We start from the raw sequence: 23,746 nt of genomic DNA on the forward strand, positions 1-23,746 counted from the left end.
TCACCAAATCAAAGAGGCTAAAGGGGTACAAAATAAAAAGAATTACTGAAAAATATGGATTTACAGTTATTTTCAAACTCTTTAATTAATAGGATAGGGAATTACTTTAAAGAACAGACTAACCTAAAGAACAGATGACTCTCATCAAACGGTGAAATACCACCACTTTGCTTATTGGAGGCTTGAAGTGGTGGAACCCATGTTTAGTCTCTAGAGCTAAGTTCCGGCCAATCCTTCCCTATCTCTTCCATCATGCAGTATGATTGATGATTTTTGAGGTTATGATGAATGTCGTGGCGAGATCCAATATTCTTTACATTTCGAGGGTACAGCTCTAAAACGGTTTTCGCAGGCCGGCCGCTAGATAGTACACCGCACAAAACCTAATGGTAACTCTAGGAGGCTTCCGGATCAGCTAGTGTATAATCTTGCTACCTCTACTCTGCCAGATAGTGACTGGAGGGAGTCCGAGTAGTGTGTTTGCGGGGAGCATTGTCGAGGCCACGTTATGTCAAGGATCTGGGTATATTCTTACCACATGTACGCCATATCCAAAAATTTCATTACTTCATACAGCATGTCCCACCCACTTTTTCTTACTATTGAATACACCATGAATTGTCCAAATAATAGAGCAAGCTTATCTGCGAAAAGATCTAAACCTCCCAAGGACTTCCTAATTCATTTCACAAATATACGTGGTCTCAATTCCAATCACAACGATGTCCATTTCCACTTGCAGTCTTCCAAACCCCATGTACTTTTTCTGACTGAATCTCAGTTATCAGTTGATTCAACTACTGCTCATCTCAGATGGGTACAGAAGATGGGTACAGAAGGTGGTACTTGTGCATATGTCCGTTCTGATATTCCCTGTCAGAGACTTGGCAATTGGAAATCTCCTCTCTTTGATCTTCTCTGGCTTAAAATCTCTCTACCTCATTGTGTAAAATTCATCTGTTGTCTCTACCGTTCTCCCAACTCCACTAATCACTTGGAGCACTTTGACTTCCTCTCTTTGCAACTTGACTTTCTCCAGTCCAGCTTTCCTAACAGTGAGGTAATTTTCCTTGGTGATTTTAACGTTCACAACTCCAGCTGGCTTCCGTTTTCTAGTCACACCGACCCAGCAGGTCGAGATGCTGAGGCTTTTGCAATTACTAATGACCTAGCACAGATTGTTCATTTACCTATAAGAATACTGGACAATCCCAATCATACAGCCAATACGCTTGATCTTTTTCTCACAAACAACCCTTCTAAGAACAAGGTTGAAGTGAGAGGTCCTTTAGGCACTTCAGTTCACAACTTGGTGATTGTCTCTTCTCCAATGGAACCTTTATCTCATGGCTATTCCCAACCTCGTATTGTTTGGCATTACAAGAATGCAAAATGGGATGACCTGTGAGACTTCTTTTCTTCTTTTCCTTGGTCTGATTACTGTTTCAAAACTTCTGATGTCAACGTTTGCTCAGATCATGTCAGTGAAATTATTCTTGCAGGAATGGAATCCTTTGTCCCACACTCCACTTTAAAATCTCGTCCTTTATCTAAACCTTGGTTTTCCAATAAATGTGCTAAAGCTGTCCAAGAGAAGAATGTTGCATATCGTAATTGGCTTGTTTCTAATTCTTCAGTTTCATTTTCTGCCTACACCAAAGCTCGCAACAATTGTAAAGCAGTTATTAATCAGTCCAAACTAGAGTTTGAACAGGCTAAGAGTAGAAAACTTGCTTCTTGCCCTAATGGTAGCCGAGCATTCTGGTCTCTTGCCAAAGCTATTAGCCGCAACTTTTGCCCATCTCTGCTCCCACCTCTGTCCAAACCAGATGGTTCTGTTGTCACTTCAGTCAAGGATAAAGCTGACCTGCTAGCATCCCATTTTTCTTCGAGCTCATGTATTAATGATCTTGGTAAAACACCTCCCACCATTCCTAACACGCTCCATTCAATGCCTCCTGTGGTCTTCCGTCAAAAGGATATCAGAAGGATTTTGATGAATCTTGATCCAGGTCCTGATGGTATTTCTCCACTTGTTCTCAAAACCTGTGCTCCTGAACTTACTCCTATTCTTTGCCACCTTTTTTCACTTTCTTATTCCAAAGGTGTTTTTCCTTCTGCTTAGAAATTTGCTCATATCCAGCCAGTTCCTAAAAAAAAAAGGGTGACAAATCCCTCCCATCCAATTATCGTCCCATTGCAATTACTTCTACTCTTTCTAAAGTAATGGAGAAATCAATTAACCGCCAACTCTTAAACTACCTAGAAACCTTCCGTCTGATCAACGATCGCCAGTATGGATTCCGTCAGTGACGATCCACTGGTGATATTCTGGCTTATGTTACCCATTTATGGACTAATTCAATGGAAAGGTTCGTTGAAACACAATTAGTTGCTCTTGACATCTCAAAGGCTTTTGATCGTGTTTGGCATAAAGGTCTTCTAAACAAGCTTCCATCTTATGGTTTGCCAACTGTTTTTAGTAATTGGTTATCCAGTTTTCTCTCTGCTCGCTCACTGAGGGCGATGGTAGATGGCTCTCTGTCTTCTAACTTCTCCACTAATGCCGGTGTCCCCCAAGGTTCAGTTCTTTCCCCCACTCTTTTCCTCTTGTATATTGACGACCTTCTTCCATTGACTGGAAATCCTATCCATAGTTTTGCTGATGATAGCACATTGCATTCCACTTTCCATTTTGAGAAACCTTGCCCTGTTCAATCAGCTTCAACTTCTCGAAAATCTGCTACCAATTCCTTAAATGCCGAACTTCGGGTAATTCTCCAGTGGGGCAAAGACAACGTAGTTGATTTCAACCCTTCTAAAACTCAGTCTTGTCTTATATTTCGCAAAAAGGATTCTTCTGCTCCTATGCTTATCTTTGGTGACACTCCGATTTCTAGGCAAAATGATATATCTCTTTTGGGGATTACCCTGACTTCTAATCTCTCTTGGCACAAGCACATTACAAATATTGCTTCCTCTGCATCTAAAAAACTTGGTTTTCTCTTTCGCTCTCGGCGTTACTTTTCTTCCAAACAGCTGCTCACTCTGTATAAATCGCAAATCCGCCCTGCCATGGAATATTGTTCCCACATCTGGGGTGGGGCCCCCAAAACCTCTCTCAGGCTTCTTGATTCCATTCAGAAGAGGGCAGTTAGGTTAATTAATGATTCATCTCTAACAGTCTCTCCACTCGCTTTCTCATAGACGCACTGTTTCTGCTGCATGCCTCTTCTACAGATACTTCCATGGGCACTGTTCTTCTGAATTTGCTTCTATAATTCCCACTCTCTCTTTCAAAACAGTCCGAACACGTGCCGCCACCAGCCAACATCCATTTACTGTCCAACTTCAAACCCACAGAACCAACTTTTCATCTTCCTCATTTATTCATTCAACTGCCGTTTTCTGGAACAACCTTCCTTCATACGTATTTCCTGAAAATTACAATCTACAGAAGTTCAAGTCTAATATCAACAAATATCTTCTTTCGTCTTCTCAACCTCCAACCCAAGCAGCTGGACAGATGGTAGGTAATCTACAAAAATATATGTAAATGCAAAAAAATATATATTGGAGAAATGGGATGCACATCAGATACTGAAATAAGAGAAAAATAAAAACATAGAAAGCCAAAATTTTGGGAAATAGTAAAACATGCCTGTATTTTCAAAAACTCAATTTAATGCTATCATGAGCAATGAAAGAGATTCCACTAGAACTAAAATAAAATAGGCCATTTACTTTAGGAAATAACCATACTATGAACAGAAATAATGGAAGATATGCAGGATATTTGGGTAGGATTATCAGGGGATATAATATACAGTTAGACTATGGCCACTTGACAAAATTGTGGTTCCTAGCTACTGCATCAACTTTCAACTAGTTTATTTTGTCATGATGTCATTTCTTCTTCATATAGTATGGTTTTTCCTCTATTTCTCTTGGTTAAACAAAAATTGCACGTGATCAAAGAACTGATAAAGGTTCCATAACAAAATGCTAATTTAGTATTGAATAAACAGTTATTTTCATGGAGTATATGTGTATATAATTATTTAGCTCCCAAAGGATTGGACAAATTATCAGAAAGGGAAGGATAAATATTTTTACAGTATCATTACCAATTATTAGAAGGGAAGGGCAAATGATTATTTATTATTATTATATTTTTATACAGAACCATTTTTACAATATAATAAATAAAATAAAGTGAAACGGGGTGTGACAGATGCATATGAAAATTTGAAAATACAAAAAATGTATGGCTTAACTGTGATGTGCTTTACAAGAAGATAATTAGTTGTAACAAATATTTGTTTATGATTCTTTCTGAAATTCAGTTATTTAAAAGAAGGTGTGCTTTTAAATAACTGAATTTCCAATACAGTTAAAAAACCTGACACAAATAAAACAGAACAGAACTTCACAACATTCCCTGAAAGAATGGAATGCTCAGCTCTTCTCTTCAACTAACAGTCAAGAGTTTTGATTTTCTGAGCTTCCTTGTAGTGGAGAACTCTAATTTTTTGGAGTTCTAATGACAAAAAAGATGTATGGAAATTAAAGATTAGTTACTTCCAATGGTTTTAACACTTCTCATGCACTACTTAAAAAGCTCTGGTAAACTACAGTTTGGGTATACTTGAGGTATAGTTCACAGTCCTGCTAAAATAATCTGGTCATTCTATAAGTGTTGCATTTATCAGCACACAGATCCATTTTTGGCCAATATAACTGAATGTGGCAAGACTTGCTCTCTGTGAAGTGTTACCAAAAATTAAGATTTGCTCGCAGTAACTTCACCTATAAAACCAATCTATTTATTGAGTGATTGTGACATTAACTGGTGGATGGTTTTTATAGGTTATTCCAGAGATGTTGAACAGGATTTAAAACCTTGATATAATCATGTCTGCTTACTGAAACCAATTCAAATTTGTTTGCTACATGCAAGAGTAGGAGACCGGCGGAATTACTTAGCAAGTACAGGTCACTGTTGAAAAAAAGCCGTGAATTAGGGTTGAACTTGAAAGTGTCTGCAATTCTGCCCAGACACGATAGGAGGGAGTATATGATGAGAGCCTTGTCGATCAATTTGGCCCTGGAGGGATTGTGCAAGGCTCAAGGGGTAGAATTTTTTTCAGCCTGGACTGTACTTGTTAACAGGAGAGATTGCTTCTACAGGGATGGGATACACTTAAATAGAAAGGGTGCAAGAATTTTTGCTGATGCTGTCGAGGCAGTGTTAGGTGGGTCGGAAAACTGCTAGTTGGGGGGGGGATACAAGGACTAATAGATTAACAGTAGCCAGTGGCAGAGGTGGAAGTGATTCTTGCACTGCTTCTATTGAAATGAGCAGAAGTCTGAAAAACAGGATGCAGGATATTTCAGAGACTGCTGGTAGTCATTGCGGTACAAGTAAACACATGGGTTGTGTTAGGGTAGCTAAGAATAGAAACAGGTGCATGTATACCTGCGTGTACACCAATGCTAGGAGTTTGGTAAATAAATTTGATGAATTTGAGGTATTGCTCAAAACATCAAAGGCAGATATTGTTGGGATATCAGAGACGTGGTGTCACACAGATATAAGTAATGCGGAACTGGAATTTGGGGAATACAATGTGTATAGAAAGGATAGACAGGACAGGAGGGGAGGAGGGGTCATGCTATTAATTAAGAAACACATAAAGTCCAAGGAAGTGAAGCCAGTCGACATCGATGGACAGGGCAGCGTCGAGTCAGTTTGGTGTGACATAAGCATAGGGAAATCAAAATTGAGAGTAGGAGTGTGCTATAGACCTAATGACTCTGATGAGTATAATAAGATATTGTACAGGGAAATAGAGTGGGCCAGTAAATCAGAGAGTCTTATAATGGGGGACTTTAATTTCCCAGATATTGACTGGAATTTGTGGGTTGGTCACTCGCACACTAGCAAGGCTTTTGTGGATTTATTGGATGATTGTTTTCTACATCAGCATGTTCGTGAGGCAACAAGAGGGAGCAATACTCTTGATCTGATTATCAGTAGTGATTCTTCATGCATTAAGAACCTGCAGATAAATGAACCACTAGGTGGCAGTGATCACAGTGTGTTGAAGTGGGATTTACTCAAGGAGGTAACTACCATCAGAGGTAAAGGGAAGGGTTTTTGTTTTCGTAAAGGCGACTATGATGGTCTGAGACAGTATTTAAATTCTATACAGTGGGACCAACTGATGATGTTACCAACAGCAAACTCAAAATGGGAAGCATTCAAGGAACTAATCTTGGAGGCTACCAGGCTTTACATACCAACTAAGAAATATTGTTCAAGGTTTAGGCCTAAATGGTTGTCAGATGAACTAATGAGACATGTGGCAGAGAAGAAAAATGCATGGGATACATACAAATTAATGGGTGACATGGAAGCCTATGATAGATATAAGTTGGTCTGTAACCAAGTCACAAAGGAGATTAGGCAGGCAAAGGCAGACTATGAAAAATCCTTGGCAAAGGATGCAAAGAAAAACAGAAAAGAGTTCTTTACATACTTGAACTCGAAAAGGAAAGGGATGAATCAGATTGGTCCACTGGATACTGATGGTTCAACAGTTGAGGATCCTGCTCAGGTGGCTAACAATCTAAACGAGTATTTTGCATCTACATTCACGCATGAGGAGTTATTCAGGAAGGAGAATGATGTAGGTAAAGTAAACATTGGCAGTGAGCTGGATGATTTTGTAATAACTGAGAGGAAAGTGGAGGAGAGATTGTTGAGGATAAACATAAAAAAGGCACCTGGGGTGGATGGGATCTATCCAGTTATATTAAAGAGGCAGTAAAGGAAGTAAGCAAACCCTTAGCCATAATTATGAGAGCTTCCTTGGACTCAGGGGAGGTACCTATGGACTGGAGATGTGCAAATGTGACCCCAATTCACAAAGGAGGTTCAAAGGCTGACACAAGTAATTATAGACCTGTTAGTTTAACTTCTGTTCCAGGTAAATTAATGGAGGCACTGGTTAAAGAAGCACTGCAGGATCATCTAGACAAGAATTCAGTTATAGCTCAGACGCAGCATGGTTTTGTTAAGGGCAGGTCTTGCCTGACCAATTTGATTGGATACTATGATGTAGTCACAAAAGAACTGGATGCAGGGAATAACTTTGATATTATATATTTGGATCTTAGAAAGGCTTTTGATACTGTTGCACATGGAAGACTGCTGCACAAATTGGAGCAGTGTGGCACTGGAGGCAAATTGCTGCTATGGATAAGGGGATGGTTGAGTGGCAGAAGACAGAGAGTGGTAATCAATGGACACTGCTCAACGTGGACTAATGTTATTAGTGGAGTTCCTCAAGGTTCAGTGTTGGGTCCGTTGTTGTTTTCGGTGTTTATGAATGATATTGATGATGGGATATCAAGTTTAATGTCCAAGTTTGCAGATGATACAAAGGTTGGCAGGGTCGTTAAGGACAATACTGACGCTATGCTGCTGCAACAGGATCTGGACAGGTTGAACAGATGGGCTGAGAGGTGGCAAATGAGGTTTAACATCGACAAATGTAAAGTGCTGCATATGGGAAACAGTAACCCCAGAGCAACGTATCAACTCTGCGGTACTACACTGACAGTGGTGGAGAATGAAAAGGACCTGGGGGTAATTGTGCAGGCAGATATGAAGTTCTCTGAGCAGTGCAGACGAGCTGCAAGAGTAGCTCATGGTGTCTTGTCAATGATATACAGGAATTTTTCTAGCAGGGATAAGGAGGTGATTATTCCCTTGTATAAGGCAATGGTAAGGCCACATCTTGAGTACTGTATACAGGTCTGGAGGCCTCATTTCAAGAAGGATGTAGAGCTGCTGGAACGGGTACAGAGAAGGGCAACAAGATTAGTAAATGGAACAAAGGGTTGCTCTTACGAAGAAAGGCTTAAGTTTTGCAAATTACAGAGTCTGGAGACTAGGCACCGGCGAGGTGATCTGATAGAGGTGTATAAGGCTTTGAATGGTTTGAGCATGCTCAATGCCAATGGGATTCTTCATCTTTCTCAGAATAATCACCTCAGAGGGCATAAATTCAAATTGAGGAAGGACGGATGTCGGATAGATGTGCGGAAATTTGCCTTTGGCCAGCGGGTGGTTGGTTGGTGGAACCGACTTCCATCACTGGTTGTTGAAGTTGATAGCCTAAACAAATTTAAAGCTCAACTGGACAGGTATTTCGAACGAACGGAGGGGTGAAATGGGAGTGGGTTTTTTTTTTTTTTTTTGTTTTTTTTTGGCTGATGCTGAATAAGCTTGCTTTCTTGCATCATATGCCTCTGCTAATGCTAATGCTAAAGATGCACTGTCTGTTAGAAGAATAACTGTGGATCACCACTAAAACTCTCTGCCAGAATCTCTGGAAGTTTTGATTACAAGAGGAGCATTAATGAATTTCCAAGCAAATTCATGCAGAGAGCCTAGTTAAGCAGTAGGAAAATGACTCATTCTAATGCAAGATCAGAAGTAACGGCTCCATTTGTCATGTTGTTCTGCTGGTAAAAGCTTTTACAGCACAGTAAAAGATTTTCTGGACATTTATCACATAGTACAGCAGTATATCATTATTATACCTGAGAATTTTCAGAAAAGAAATAAATTTAAAATAAATATAAACTCTCAAATCTGGCAAACCTTGGAACATGAACATTGCTAGATTTCAGGATAAAATCTTATCTACACTTATACTGCCTTATCTATAAGAGCACAAAATATATCAGTATAGTGCACTTTCTTTTTATCACGGCAATGCCATATCGTATATAGAAAATAAAAGTGCAACGTACATATAAAATAGTTTGTTGTTGTTGTTATTTGGTTTTTAGGAGCATTAGCAACTAAGGCTATATTGCTCCGGGGATATGCGGTGGTCATTCCCTGACCTTTCCGCATCCTCTGTATTTGGTGGTCACGGGCTCGAACCCTGGTCTAATCAAGAAGCGTGTGCTACACACTGCCACTCCTGCCCACCTGGCTACGGAGGCGCCAAAAAATAGAGTGTATTTAGTCTGTATTTATGTATTCTCCAATGGTATGGTAAACTTCAGGGAAGGGAGTTACTATCATCAATTGAATAATAATGGCAATCATCAGTTTTGCAAACAGGAAAAAATATATACATATTTTAAAATCCCCAAATACTTATAGAGAAAAACAAATAATGTAAAGCCTATCTTCCAAAAAGGTAGAACTTCAAAAGCAAAACTCAAAAACAAAGTTCAAAATTGTTACAGAATATCTATTTTCAGGCTTCATTTTTTAATAAATTAATTGATAATATTAACTTACATGGCATGATATCGGGATACCTGTTTTTCATTGGATAGCAGCGGGCAACAGATATAGATAATTTTCTAGATTCTCTATCTTGGGTATCCATTAATTCCTACATGTAAAATTAAAAAAAAAAAAGTTTTTTTTTTTTTTTTTTCAACTGGTTTTTACTCAATATTTTTTCTATGCTATTATAATATCTATATCTAAATGAAAAATCCTTTGTGTTTAGTTAAAAAATCTCAGAATAGGCAGAGGAACTAACTGTAACTAAGATAATTAAGGATAAGGGTAGAGTTAAAAATAGAAGAGAAGAATATTTTAGAAGCATGGAGTAAATACTCTGATTTGTTAAATGAAGGAGTTGAAGATATTGCTACAGAAGGGGAAAACACTGAAATGGGGAAATTTCGGATGCTTCATGTTGAAAGGATTACACAAATTATTGGGTATAAATGAAATTAGATGTGAAATGCAGAAAGCCAAAAAGAATACGGTGTTACAATTGTTGCACCACATAATCAGGAGGTGATTTTTCCAAAGGAAAAGTATAAGAGGATCACATCATTAATTATAATAATACATTCTTGTTACTTCAATATTAAATTATTCACAATGTGATGTATTTCATAGTTGATACCATTCCCAACTAAAACAATTAACATTTTGTACAGATAATTTGAAATACACCTACAATTAAATTTGACTGAATTGGGTCTCTTAACTCATCTAACTGCAGAAACCAGTTACAGTCAAACATTATCATAATGAATGTGAATGTAGCTATAATGAAAGTTTGCTACTGTATAGTAAATAGCATTGTAATACAGTGCATGTCACCTTTAACATTTCTATCTGCTTTCTGAAGAACTGTGTATAGAATCATCAGAAATATGCATACAATTCATACAGCATGCACATAACACTTCATTCACACACTGACACCAAAATACAATGTGATTGCTAATGATACAAAACATGCGATTTTCCCAATGTAGGTAGTGTACTTCTTTTAAGTTACTGTATATATATGTTCAAATATAGAGAGAATGACAATGAATGTGCACTGGAGAAAAAAATTTGCATCACTTGATGTCTGAATTTTCAATACCCCCCCCCCCCCCCCGAAGTTTGAACTGACATTGTGTGAAGCATTACTGAATTTTCAGTCAGTTGTATCCCCAAAAAGGTTAAGAACCATCTACAACAGCCTAATTGATTTAAAAAAAGAAGTGATAGGTAAATAAAAAAAAAAAAAAAAAAAAAAAAATCAAACAAACACAGATGATGAAAGTAAATTTTAAATGCCATACTGCTCCAATTTGTGCAGTAGTCTTCCATGCGCTACAGAATAATCGTCTGAGAGGGCATAAATTCAAATTGAGGATAGACAGTTGTAGGATAGATGTGCGGAAGTTTGTCTTTAGCCAGCAGGTGGTTGACTGGCGTAACAAACTTCCATCTGACGTAGAAGTTGATAACTTAAATAGATTCAAGGCAGAACTAGACAAACATTTGGAGCGAGTGGATGGGTGAAACGAAAAGGGTGTGTGTGTGTTTTTTTTGGTTGATGCTAGGAAAGTTTGCTTTCTTGCACCATGTGCCTTTGCTTCATTAGTTAATGAAGAGTTATCGATCGAAGCATACATAAACCTATTGTGTTATAACGCACGCACACATGCATGTCCCAAATCTTTTCCTATAAAGCCTATAGGAAAAGCTCAGGGCAGCTATGAACCTAGTAGTAGACACAGGGGATCACTATAGTGGTAATGTCAGCAAAGCAAATTAACATAAACGACAGAGGAAGGGAATGAGTTTTTTTTTTTTTTTTTGATTTGGTAGTTGTTGGCGCATCGGCTTCTGTGGCCATATTGCACCTCCAAAGGTTTTTGCAGTACAGTGATCCAAGCCCGAGGCGGGAATCGAAACCGCGACCTTTGGGTTGCCGGGCAGGTACTTTACCCACTCGGCTAGCCCGGTCGGCAAGGGAATGAGTGTATACAATTCATGTATTATATCCATAGTAGGGGATGCATCAAACAGCCACAACTATAATCATTTCCAAATATCTGGAGGTTAAAAGAAGTTCCAATTCTAGTTGCTTTAGCTTTCTTTTTATTATTATTATTATTTCTGCAATGATTATTAAAAATATATATAGATTACCTTCCATTTCTGATCCAGAGGAGTAGGACCATTCAAAGACTTTTTAGTGAGTCCTTCAACAAATTTTTCATATTTTTCAGCCTCTGCTATAAACTTTTCTAATGTAGTACGATCAGAGAGTGGATCTTTAATTTGGCGTTCTTCAGATACAGTTTCATCTTTTAAATTCAAGTCAATGGCTGAAACAATCTAAAACACAGAAAATAATTATTTCTGCATAAATTATGTTATCAACAATAGAAAACCGAAATTAAAATACTATTAGGAACATACAAGAAAATTCAAAAAAACAATATTTTTTTAAAGTAATAACACCACTAAATAAATACTGTATTAAGCTATTAGTAAAAAAAAAAAAAAAAATTAAAAACTTTGTCCTAATTCCAATATCAAAAAGGTGACTACAATCTGAACTGTGCCGCAGGCCAAGTTTTGCATTAAAAATATTTATATGAAACCACTACAGGAACCTTAATTTTGTTTGAATGGCAGAGAACAAACTGCAACTATCCAGAACACTGCAAGGTTGCTGTACTCTCCCTGATGAAAGTTTATATATACACAATTCATTCAGACTCAAGCAAGGCTTTTAATATCTTTACAAATAAATGCCTTCTGTATAAGTTGGAATAATGTGCCATTAGTGGAGAGATATTACAATGGATGAAAGGTTGGTTAAGTGACAGGAGACAAATGGTGGTTATAAATGGCTTTGATGGATTAGAGTCTCAAGTGGAGTATCAGGATTCGGTACTGTGTTCCTTGTTTCTGATACTGAGGAAGGAATAGCAGGGTTGATGTTAAAGTTTGCTGATGATACAAAAGTTGGGAGCATGGTAAAGGATAGTAACCAATGTATGCTGCTTCAACAAAACCAGATAAATTATTCAGCTGGGCTGAACAATGGAAATACTGGGAAATTAAGTTTCAACATCTGGATAATAGTTATTGAGATTATTAATCAAGTAAAGAAGTGGAGTACTATTTAAACAGAGATATTGATTTACAATATCTCTGTATAAAAATTTACACACTATATTCTGTATTTTTATCTACTGCCAGGGGACCATGCTGACCTTCCTGTGATAGAGCTTGAGCTTAGGCTCTTTAGAAATGACCGTGTCATCCACAGGTTGATAAGAAAACCCCTACTTATATCATAGGTCCAATGTATTAATCAAGAAAAAAAGCAGGGTACTGAAATAGTTAGAAAAAATGCATACAGTGAATTCCACAGGCAATCTATGCAGCTTACCAACAGGAGTTTTATTATCATGTAACGAAAGTTTTCATTTGGAAATTTTTTTCTTGGCTGCTCATTTAAATTTGATACATTTATTCATTACATGGCACAAGGTTGATAATTAAGGCTGCTTGTTGTGTGATATTTTGATTGATTCCATTTGGAATCAAATTGAGCTGAAACTGGTCACAACAGCACCTTTCAGTTTTTAATGTATAGATTCACTTAACGGGTGATGTTATCTCTAAGCTTTAACCCTCACAGGAGGAACAACATGGCTTCTCAGCAGTATAGATGAAAATAAGTAACCTTAATCACTTGGCCAAACAGGCAGGGTAGTTAAAGTGCCAGACTCCAGCTTACGTTTGAGTTAATAAATATAAGGATATATTTAGGTGATTGACAGAATCTCTTAAAGTACTGTATAAGAATTAGACTAATGGGAGAAACAGCATAAAGGCTTAATTTTTGGTACTCACCTCAATTGATCTGCTTTGTTATATGATGTTAAAGTGGAATAGATTTAAAACTAATTAAGAAATTTGGTTAAAATTAATAAATAGAGACGGAGACATTAAAAGATCTGTGATTAAAAGTAGTCTGGAAAGAAGAAGTTCACATCTTATTCATGGTTGTCTTGTATAAAATATTATAGTGAAGGATAAATGTGGCCAGTAGTTGTAATGAGTTACGTATTTAAAGAGTCCTGATTTCCGTTGATGCATTGTGAAACACATGGGAACCTCATGTGCGACAGGTTCCAGGCCGGTGAAAGATTTGTCGGAATGTTTTGTGTTCAAAACATTAAGATTAGTATAGTGGTGACACCATTCTATAGTGAGTGCTTCATATAGAAAGATCTTGTAATTGGATTTTAAAGTAATAATAGGAACGGCTGAATCAATTAGAGGGTTGTGGTTATGGAGGTGAACGTGTTGAGTGAGTTCAGTGCTGGCGTGATCAGTTTTGAAATTATTATAGTGGTAGTATGCACATGCATTGGAAGTCTTTATTGTACCGTATTTTGTGGATGTGCTTCTGATATAGCATTCGTTGCATCCTGGTTGACATTTAATTATTAAAAAATCTGTTACAAGATCTTTCCTTTATAATCAGGTTCGCAATGCTATAAAATACTGTTCTTCACATGACAATCTACTCACAGAACTCCAATATCTCACATAGAAGTTTATTGCTAGACAATATCTCTTACAACTAATTCATCATGTAATTTCCATTGCCGAATACAGAATTAATAATCCACACAACACAAACCGTGATAACAAACAAAATACATGTGTCGTCCTCCCTTTCCACTATAGACTCACTCAACTTCGTAAAATATTTGCCAACACTGATATAATTCTTAACTTTTTCTTCGTATAATAAATTAGGATCTATGTTTAACGCCTATAAAGAAACACACAATTACCCAATAAGCAACTTCAATAATATTGTTTATCTAATTAAATGTCAACCAGGATGCAAAGCATGCTATATCGGAAGCACATCCACAAAATACGATACAATAAAGACTTCCAACACATGCGCATACTACCACTATAATAGTTTCAAAACTGATCACGACAGCACTGAACTCACTCAACACGTTCACCTCCATAACCACAACCCTCTAATCGATTCAGCTGTTCCTATTATTACTTTAAAATCCAATTACAAGATCTTTCTATATGAAGCACTCGTTATAGCATGGTGTCACCACTATACTAATCTTAATGTTTTGAACACAAAATATTCTGATAAATCTTTCACCGACCTAGAACCTGTCACGTGTGAAGTTCCCATGTGTTTCACAATGCATCAAGGGAAATCAGGACTCTTTAAATACGTAATTCTCCTTACATCTATCATTGCCAACCAAAGATGTCTATATGAAAGTCTCTCGTTACGACTACTGGCCGCATTTAACCCTCACAATATTTTATACAAGAACCAGGAATAAGATGTGCACTTCTCCCCGGGTTACTTTTAATCACAGATCTTTTAATGTCTCCGTTTCTATTTATTAATTTTAATCAAATTTCTAAATTAGTTTTAATCCTATTCACTTTAACATCATATAACAAAGCAGATCAATTTAAGTAAGTACCAAAAATTAAGCCTTTATGCTATTTCTACCATTAATATAAGGATATACTGAACCCAGAAAACCATGAAGTAACCATAGGGTATTTGTGGTGAGCAGACGTGCCTGAGCTCTTCATAACGACAGCGATAGATAAGCGGGGATTAGAGCAGGATTTCAAAGGTTATTTAGTAAATTATAAAGTTTATTTTGATAAGTTTTTTTCCTGTAAGGGTTTGAGTTTAATATTATAAATATAATTTTTTTGAAAGTTTCTTTTATTAATAATTAGTAAATTTTATAATGGTTATTACAAGATCTGCCTTGAACACTTAGTCAGAGAGTACCATGACTCATATGAAATAGTTGATGGCGAATTCTGGATGGGTCAGGATTTTATCCTTTGCAGAACCTGTGGTATGTATTCCAAGGTCAACCTAGTGGATAATCCTAGCTTACTTGGAGATTCCTTTCTTTGTCACCATTGTAAGGAGAGCACCGATCTTAAGTTAAAATTTGGTGCATTGCTAGAACAATGAGTCACTAAAAAAAAAAAAAAAAAAACGGTGCTTCCCTGGAGAATAATATAACTTGGAGCTCGTCAGGGACTCAAGATTCTAGTAATCTACCGAGTGATACACTCCCGGTTCGGGCCCCAGAATAACTTTTATTAGCATTAGTAGAGGCATACGATGCAAGAAAGCAAGCATATGCAGCATCAGCCAAAAAAAAAAAAAAAAAAACCCTCCCTTTTCACCTCACCATTCGTTCCAAATGCCTGTCCAGCTCAGCCTTAAATTTATTTAGGCTATCCAACTTCCACAACAAAGATGGAAGTCTGTTCAACCAATCAACCACCCACTGGCTAAAGGCAAATTTCTGCATGTCTATTCTACAACTGTGTTTCCTCAATTTGAATCTATGTCCCTTCAGATTCTTAATCTGAGCAAGAGGAAGACTCCCATCAGCATTCAGCTTGCTCAACCGATTCAAGGCCTTATACACCTCAATCAGATCACCTCACAGGTGCCTACTCTCCAGGTGCTGCAATTTGCAGAATATAAGCCTTTCTTGGTAAGAGCACCCATTTGTTTCCCTCACCAATCTTGTTGCCCTTCTTTGTATTCATTCTAGCAACTCTACATCCTTCCTAAAATGAAGACTCCACTCCTGTACACAGTACTCTAGGTGTGGCCTGACCATTGCCTTGTATATGGGATAATCACCTCCCTGTCTACACTAGCAAAATTCCTATATATCATTGACAAGACACCATGACCTGCCCTGGTAGCCCATCTACACTGCTCAGGAAACTTCATATTTGACTGCATAATTACCACCAGGTGATTTTCACTTTCCTGAGTGTAGTACCATACACACTTGGTATGTTTCTCTTGGGTTACTGCTACCCATATGCAGTACTTTGCATTCGTCAATGTTAAACTTCAGTTGCCACTTCTTGGCCCATTTCCCAACTTGTCCAGATCCAGTTGCAGTAGCATACTGTCTATACTGTTGTTAACAACCTTTGTATCATCAGCAAACTTGGGACATTAATCCTGATATACCTTCATCAATATCATTGATGAATACACAAAACAACAATGGGCCCAGCACCGAACCCTGAAAAATTCCACTAATAACATTTGTCCATGGATTACCACTCTCTGTTGTCTCCCACTCAATCATCCCTTTATCCATTGTAGCAACTTACCCTTAATGCCATACTTCTCCAATTTGCACAGCAGTCTTTTGATACATGTGCAACAGTATCAAAAGCTTTCCTGAAATCCAAGTATATGATATCAAAATTATTTTTGATATTCAGTTCTTTTGTGACCACATCATAGTATCCATTCAAATTGGTCACACAAGACCTCCCTTTAACAAACCCATGCTGTGTCTTAACTATTACTGCAGTCTTGTCCAGATGATCCTGCAATGCTTTAACCAGTGATTCCATTACTTTCTCTGGAACACAAGTTAAACTAACAGGTCTATAGTTATTTGTGTCATCTTTTCAACCCTCTTTGTGAATTGATGATACATTTGCACATCTCCAGTCCATGGGGACCTCTCCCCTGAGTCCAAGGAAGCTCTCATAATTATGGCTAAGGGTTTGCTTACTTCCTTTGCTGCCTCATTTAATATAACTGGATAGATCCCGTCCACCCCCAGGTGCCTTCCTTATGTTTAATTCAACAATTTCTCCTCACACTTTGCTCTCAGTTATTACAAAAATCACTTACCTCCCAGTTAAAGTTTGATAAACTTCTGGCATTCCCCTCATTGAATAACTCCTCACGTGTGAATGTAGATGCAAAATACTCATTCAGTTTATCAGCTACCTGAGCATGTTCATCAATACTCAACCCTTCTATGTTAAGTGGTCCAATCTGATTCATCCCATTTCTTCTAGAGTTTACATAAATAAAGAACTCTTTGCATCCTTTGCCAAAGATTCTCGTAATCTGCCTTCGCCTGTCTAACCTCCTTTGTGACTTGATTACAGACAAGCTTATATCTAGCATGGACTTCTGTGTCACCTGATAATTTATATGCATCCCATACATTTTTCTTCTCTGCCATATGCCACATTAATTCGTCTGAATCCATTTTGGTGTGAACCTTGAACAGTATTTCTTAGATGGAATGAAAAGCCTAGTAGCCTCCAAGATAAAGTCCCTGAAGGTTTCCTATTTAAATTCAATGTTGGTAACATCATCAGTTGATCCCACTGTACAAAATTTAAAAACTGTCTGAGACCTCTGTAGTTACCTTTATGAAAGCAAAAGCCCTTCCTTTTATCCTTAATGGTAGTTACACCTTTAAGTAATTCTCACATCAGTACATTGTGCAGTGGTTCCTTTATCTGCAAATTCTTAATGCATGAATAATCACTGCTGATAATCAGATCAAGAGTATTACTCCTTCTGGTTGCCTCTTGAACATGCTGCTACAGAAATCAGTCATTTAGTAAATCCACAAAATCTTGCTAGTGTGCAAGTGACCAATCCACAAGTTCCAGTCAATATCTGGAAAGTTAAAATCCCCCATTATAAGACATTCTGATTTACTGGCCCACACTATTACTGTGTACAACTGCTCATTATACTCATCAGATTCATTAGGCCTATAACATACACCTACTCTCATTTTGGATGCACTTACATTTTGTGTGTTTCTTGACTAAGAGCATAACCCCTCCTCCCTTCCTGTCCTGTCTATCCTTTCTGTACACATTGTACTCCCCAAATTCCAATTCTGCACTGTTCATATCTGTGTGACACCACGTCTCTGATATCCCAACAATATCTGCCTTTGATGTCTTAACTAGCATTGCAACCTCATCAAAATTATTAACTATACTCCTAGCATTGGTGTACATGCAAGTATACATGCACTTGTTTCTACTCTTAGTTACCCTAACACAGCCCATGTATTTATTTGTTCCATGTATATATGACTCCCAACAGTCCTGGAAATCTCGATTGCTTTGCTTTCCATGCTGCTGCATAATAAAAGCAGTGCAAGAATCACTTTTGTCTCTGCTTGCGGCCACTGTTAACGTTTTAGTCTGTGTATCCCCCCCCCACATTATTAGGAGACTCCATTGTCAGGGAAAGAGGAAATATTTTTTGTAATAAGGATAGGTGGACTAGAACCAGGGTATGTCTGCTGGGAGCAACTATTAATGATGCTGCTCAGATAGCTGACAAACCAAATGAGTATTTTGTATCTACATTCACACAAGAATTCTGTAACGAAGGGGAGGACAAAAGTCTACTAAACTAACAGAGAGCGAAATGATTTTGTAATAACGGAGCGCAAAGTGGAGGAGAAATTGTTGAAGTTAAACATAAAAAAAGGCACCTGGGGCAGATAAAATTTATCCAGTTCTATTGAAGGTGGCAGTGAGGGAAGTAAGCAAACCGTTAGCCATAATTATGAGAGCATCCTTAGATTCAGGGGAGGTGCCCATGGACTGGAGATGTGCAAATGTATCCCCAATTCACAAAGGAGGTTCAAAGGGTGACACAAATAATTATAGACTTGTTAGTTTAACTTCTGTTCTGGGGAAAATAATGGAGTCATTGGTTAGAGAAGTGATGCAGGATCACATAGACAAGACTGCAGTAATAGTTCAGACACAGGATGGGCTTGTTAAGGGGAAGTCTTGTCTGACAAATTTGATTGGATACTATGATGTCGTCACAAAGGAACTGGATGCAAAAAGTAATTTTGATATCATATACTTGGATTTCAGGAGAGCTTTTGATACTGTTGCACATGGAAAATTGCTGTATAAATTGGAGCGGTAATGGAGTTTGTCAATGATATATAGAACTTTTGCTAGCAGAGACAAGGAGGTGATTATCCCTTTGTATAAGGCATTGGTCAGGTCACACCTTGAGTACTGTGTACAGGTCTGGAGGCCTCATTTTAAGAAGTATGTAGAGTTGCTAGAACGAGTACAGAGAAGGGCAACAAGATTGGTGAGAGGAACAGAGGGATGCTCTTACTGAGAGGTTAAAGTTCTACAAGTTGCAGCATATGGAGACTAAGCATCTGCAAAGTGATTTGATTGAGGTGTATGAGGTCTTGAATGGTTTCAACAAGCTCAATGCTGATGGGATACATCTGCTTGCTCAGATTAAGAACCTGAGGGGCATAGATTCAAATTGAGGAAAGACAGTTGTAGGATAGACACGTAGAAGTTTGCCTTTAGTCAGCAGGTGGTTGACTGGTGGAACAAACTTCCATCTTTTGTTGTGGAAGTTGAAATCTTAAATAAATTTAAAGCTGAACTAGACAAACATTAGGAGTGACTGGATGGGCAAAATGGGAAGTTTTTTTTTTTTTTTTTTTGGCTGATACTATGTAAACTTGCTTTCTTGCATCGTACACCTCACTTAATGCTGACATCACTAACAGACTGTCAAATTTTAAGGGAGGTAAAGAAAATATTGTTATTCATGTGGGGACTAATGACATTAAGCATACATGATCTGACGATTTGCTAGACAAATATAGGACCAGCCTGAAGAAATGCTTTTTTCAACCGCAAGTTAGGTCACAATGTTTATGTGTCTGCAATTCTGCCCAGACATGATAGGAGGGATTATATGCTGAAAGTCTTGTGGATTAACTCAAGACTTGAAGGACTCTGCAAGGCTTTTGTTGGAAAATTTCTATCAAGCTTGGCCTGCACTTGTAGGTAGAAGGAATCTGTTTTGTAGAGACAGGATACATTTAAACAAAGAGGCCGCAACAGTTTTTGCCAGTATTATTGAGAATACCTTAAAGCAGCATTTCGCAAACTTTTTTATTCACATAACACTTTTCATCTCACAACATATTCACGGAACACTTACAAAACCAAAGTTTAGTGGGAGCCAAAGAACCGTTTGCTATTATTTTATTACCTACGACACACTGTGCATCAGGAGCATTTTTATTTCCAACACACGTAAAGCAAAAAATTCAAATAACTGTCGTCATACTTTCATTTTGGTCTTTTATTAGTTAGTTCCTGTTTTTCACTTTGGATTTTTGGGGAACAAAAGGCTGCGATTTTTCATCCTCAATTTGAAGTGTGACAATATTGTGTTCATTTTCATCAACCACAGTTGCACTACTAGAAGTAGTTTGCTTCTTATTTCCTTTTTTCAACCACAAATCTATGGTCACATATGTTAATAATAATATTTCGAAATAGTAATAGTTATCAAAAAAAATTTATACAAGTGAGTTTACTTATACTTGTGTATTTCCTCCTCTCCTTCAACCCGTGCACTAAAGGCTAAATCACATACAAATAGCATACTATATCACCACATTGCTACTTTTTTGTAAGGGTCATTACCTCTATGCAAAGCGCCTGCCAAAATAAAATGTTCTGTGGTCTATTTGATTATTAGTCTATGTCAGTACATATATTAATTAATTAATTCAGTTATACTGATAACCGAAAAAAAATTATGTTAAATATTATAATGATACAAAAGTGGTGTAAGCTACAAATATACAAAATTTATTTTATTATTAATTTTTTAAAATCATTAATTACTATTTTTTGCAGAACACAGTTTGGGGGGGGGGAAATGGTAATATATATACAAGTTTATTTGATAATGTTGGTCAAAGTAATAAGGTATGTTCGTGTCAGACAGCACCTGGGATTTATCCCATCTCCCGTGTGTTCGCTGTATCAAGGACAGTACACTGTCAAGCCAGAGACTTAATTTAGACGTTGATTAGAATTTGGCGGCATTGTTAAGGGGTGTACTTGGTTGGTTTAGTGAGAGGGGGGAGACTGAAGACTGGGGGAAAAACAGATAGAAGAATAGGGACGATAGAGTAGGCATCTACAAAGAGGTCAGTGGAGACGAGCTCCACCAGGCAAAGTATGGGGGCTGGGGGGGGAGGAGACAGAGACCTGTCTCCTCCCTCCCCTGCCTTGGGATGGGGTTTTAAAGGGAACCAGGTCAGAGTACCCAGTTCAGATTGCCAATGGCGTGTCGGCAGCAAAGCCGCAGTATGTCTTTGCCGGTGATGGTTGTCATGTTCATGCAGTGTCAAATCCAGTAAGAAAGTCAAGCTGCCCATCCCACTATGGGGTGGGATATGTCAGCTGGCAGTGGGAACCCACCAGGTCAAAGTAATACTTGCACATACCTCAAGAGTTCTTGTTTGTTACTGCAACAGAACATATTTTTGAACGAATGTAGGGGTGAAATGGAAGTGGTTTTTTTTTTTTTTTTTTTTTTTGGCTGATGCTGCATAAGCTTGCTTTCTTGCACCATATGCCTCTACTAATGCTAATATTAGCAGAACGAATGGAAGGGTGAAATGGAAGTGTTTTTTTTTTTTTTTTGGCTGATGCTGCATAAGCTTCCTTTCTTGCATCATATGTTTCTACTAATGCTAATATTAGCAAGATGTTCTGAGGGCAGAAATGTTTCAAATGAGCCGACCAGCTAATGCCAGCTCAAATAACTTTAAAGGATGTGTCAGGGTAGTTAACTATACAACACTAAGTAAGTCTTAATTGTTTATACAGTAATGCCAGAAGTGCCACCAATAAAATGAGTGAATTCAGACTGCTGGTTAGGACAAGTAATGTTGACAATAGGGCTTAAAAAAAAAAAAAAAAAAAAGGTGCCACCCGGAGATAGCGGATAATGAGTTTCAGTATGGTATGTATAATGTATTTAGGAAGGATAGGGAATATATAGAAGGGGTGGTGAGGTCATGCTTCTTATCAAAAGGAGCCTGAGCATGATGAAAGCTTTCCCGAATTCAGAAGTTCCGCATGCTAGTATAGAATCTGTACGGTGTGAGATAGTTGGAAGCAAACGTATAATGAGAGTGGGAGTAATCTATTGTGAAGATTATGATAAGAACCTCTAGATGAAAATGGAATGGGCAAGTTAGCGTGAATGTCTTATTATGGGTGATTTTAATTTGGCTCTAAACTGATTGGAGAAAATGGGGAGGAAACTGCACATGGGGGAATAAAGTTTTAAATCAACTAGATGACTACTTTTTGTATCAACATGTCAGGGAAAGTACTAGGGAAAAAAATACTCTAGAACTCATCACCCATGAACCAGATGACATAATAGGGCTGACAGTACAGCAACTAATCATGTAGTTCTACGGTGGACGATGAAGAGAGAGGTAGCAGTAGTTAAATGCAAAGGAATGGGTTATAATTTCAGGAAAGGAAATTACAAGGGATTGAGATGCTACATGGTCTCTATTAATTGGGTAGATATTTCATGGAGAGCGAATACAATTGAATTATGGTATAGCTTTAAAACATTAATCACAGAAGCCTTGAATGCTTATATACTATTAAAAAATATATTCCATTAGGAAGATTCCAAGTTAGATGAATAATGAAGTTGCCAGATTACTTGAGCAGAAAAAGAGGGCATGGAAAAGTTACAGAAGCAATAAAAAGTACTGAAGCCTAGAACAGCTGTAAATTGATCTGTAATAGTGCCACAGAAAAGGTTAGGCTGGCAAAAGCAGATTATGAGAAATCAATGGCAAAAAGAGCAAAGAATGGGGATAAGAAATTTTTTACATATATATATTTGCAAAGAAGAGAAGGGCAAACCAGATCAGACCATTATTTAACAGTATTAGATACCCCAGCTGAAGTTGCAGACGAACTCAACAGTTACTTTACATTCAACATTTACAGAAGAAAACCCTAGGTGTCAATGAGAAATTATGGGAGTGAAGTTGAAAAAAAATGTAATTAATGATGTTGAAATTTCATGTTTATTTAATGAAAAAACTTTTGGGCCTAACAAAGCTCCTAGGGTTGATGGCATATACCCAATAATCTTAAGGGAAGCAGCAAGTGAGTGCATTAAACCACTGAGGCTAATTATGAAAGCATCACTGGACTTGAGAGTGATTCCGTTGGTTTGGAAAAGTGTCAATGTGTCTCCAATACAAAACGATAGTTCTAAGAGTGAAGTGGGAAATTACTAGCCGGTTAGCATAACTTCAGTAGCAGGGAAAATCATGGAGACAATGATCGAGGAACTCAGGATCATTTAGATAGAAATGGAATTCTGAAGGATACTCAGCATGGTTTTGTAAAGGGAAAATCATGTTTAACAAATCTGATTAGCTATTTTGATAGGGTCACTCAAGAGCTGGACTTAGGGAATAATTTTGACATTGTTTATTTGGATTTCAGCAAACCATTTGACTCAGTCCCACATGAGTGGTTACTTTATAAGTAGGAACAGGTTGGAATCACAGAGAAAATCTTTGGATGAATAGCTTCAGGGCAGGAGGCAGAGGGTTGTGATAAATGGTTATTCCTCAGATTGGGTTGATGTAAGAAGTGGGGTTCCCCAAGGATCACTATTAGAACCACTGTTGTTTTTCATTTTCATAAATGACATCG

The 23,746-nt window shown here is 37.6% G+C and overlaps 1 protein-coding gene across 2 annotated transcripts in view; it reads right to left on the reverse strand.

Moving 5' to 3' along the window:
• The window catches only part of mop (tyrosine-protein phosphatase non-receptor type protein myopic), a 289,765-nt gene that overhangs the window by 74,439 nt on the left and 191,580 nt on the right, over positions 1 to 23,746 (reverse strand). For both annotated transcript variants that reach the window (XM_090387729.1, XM_090387730.1), the window contains exons 18-19: positions 11,483 to 11,671; positions 9,329 to 9,425 (exon numbers count right to left, since the gene is read on the reverse strand). In XM_090387729.1, coding sequence (XP_090243855.1) covers positions 9,329 to 9,425; positions 11,483 to 11,671 — 286 coding nt within the window. The remainder of the gene's footprint in view (positions 1 to 9,328; positions 9,426 to 11,482; positions 11,672 to 23,746) is intronic.

Source organism: Mastigoproctus giganteus, chromosome 13 (genome assembly GCF_048544385.1).
Source record: "Mastigoproctus giganteus isolate SK-2022 chromosome 13, ASM4854438v1, whole genome shotgun sequence".
In the NCBI taxonomy this organism is placed as follows: Eukaryota; Metazoa; Arthropoda; class Arachnida; order Uropygi; family Thelyphonidae; genus Mastigoproctus; species Mastigoproctus giganteus.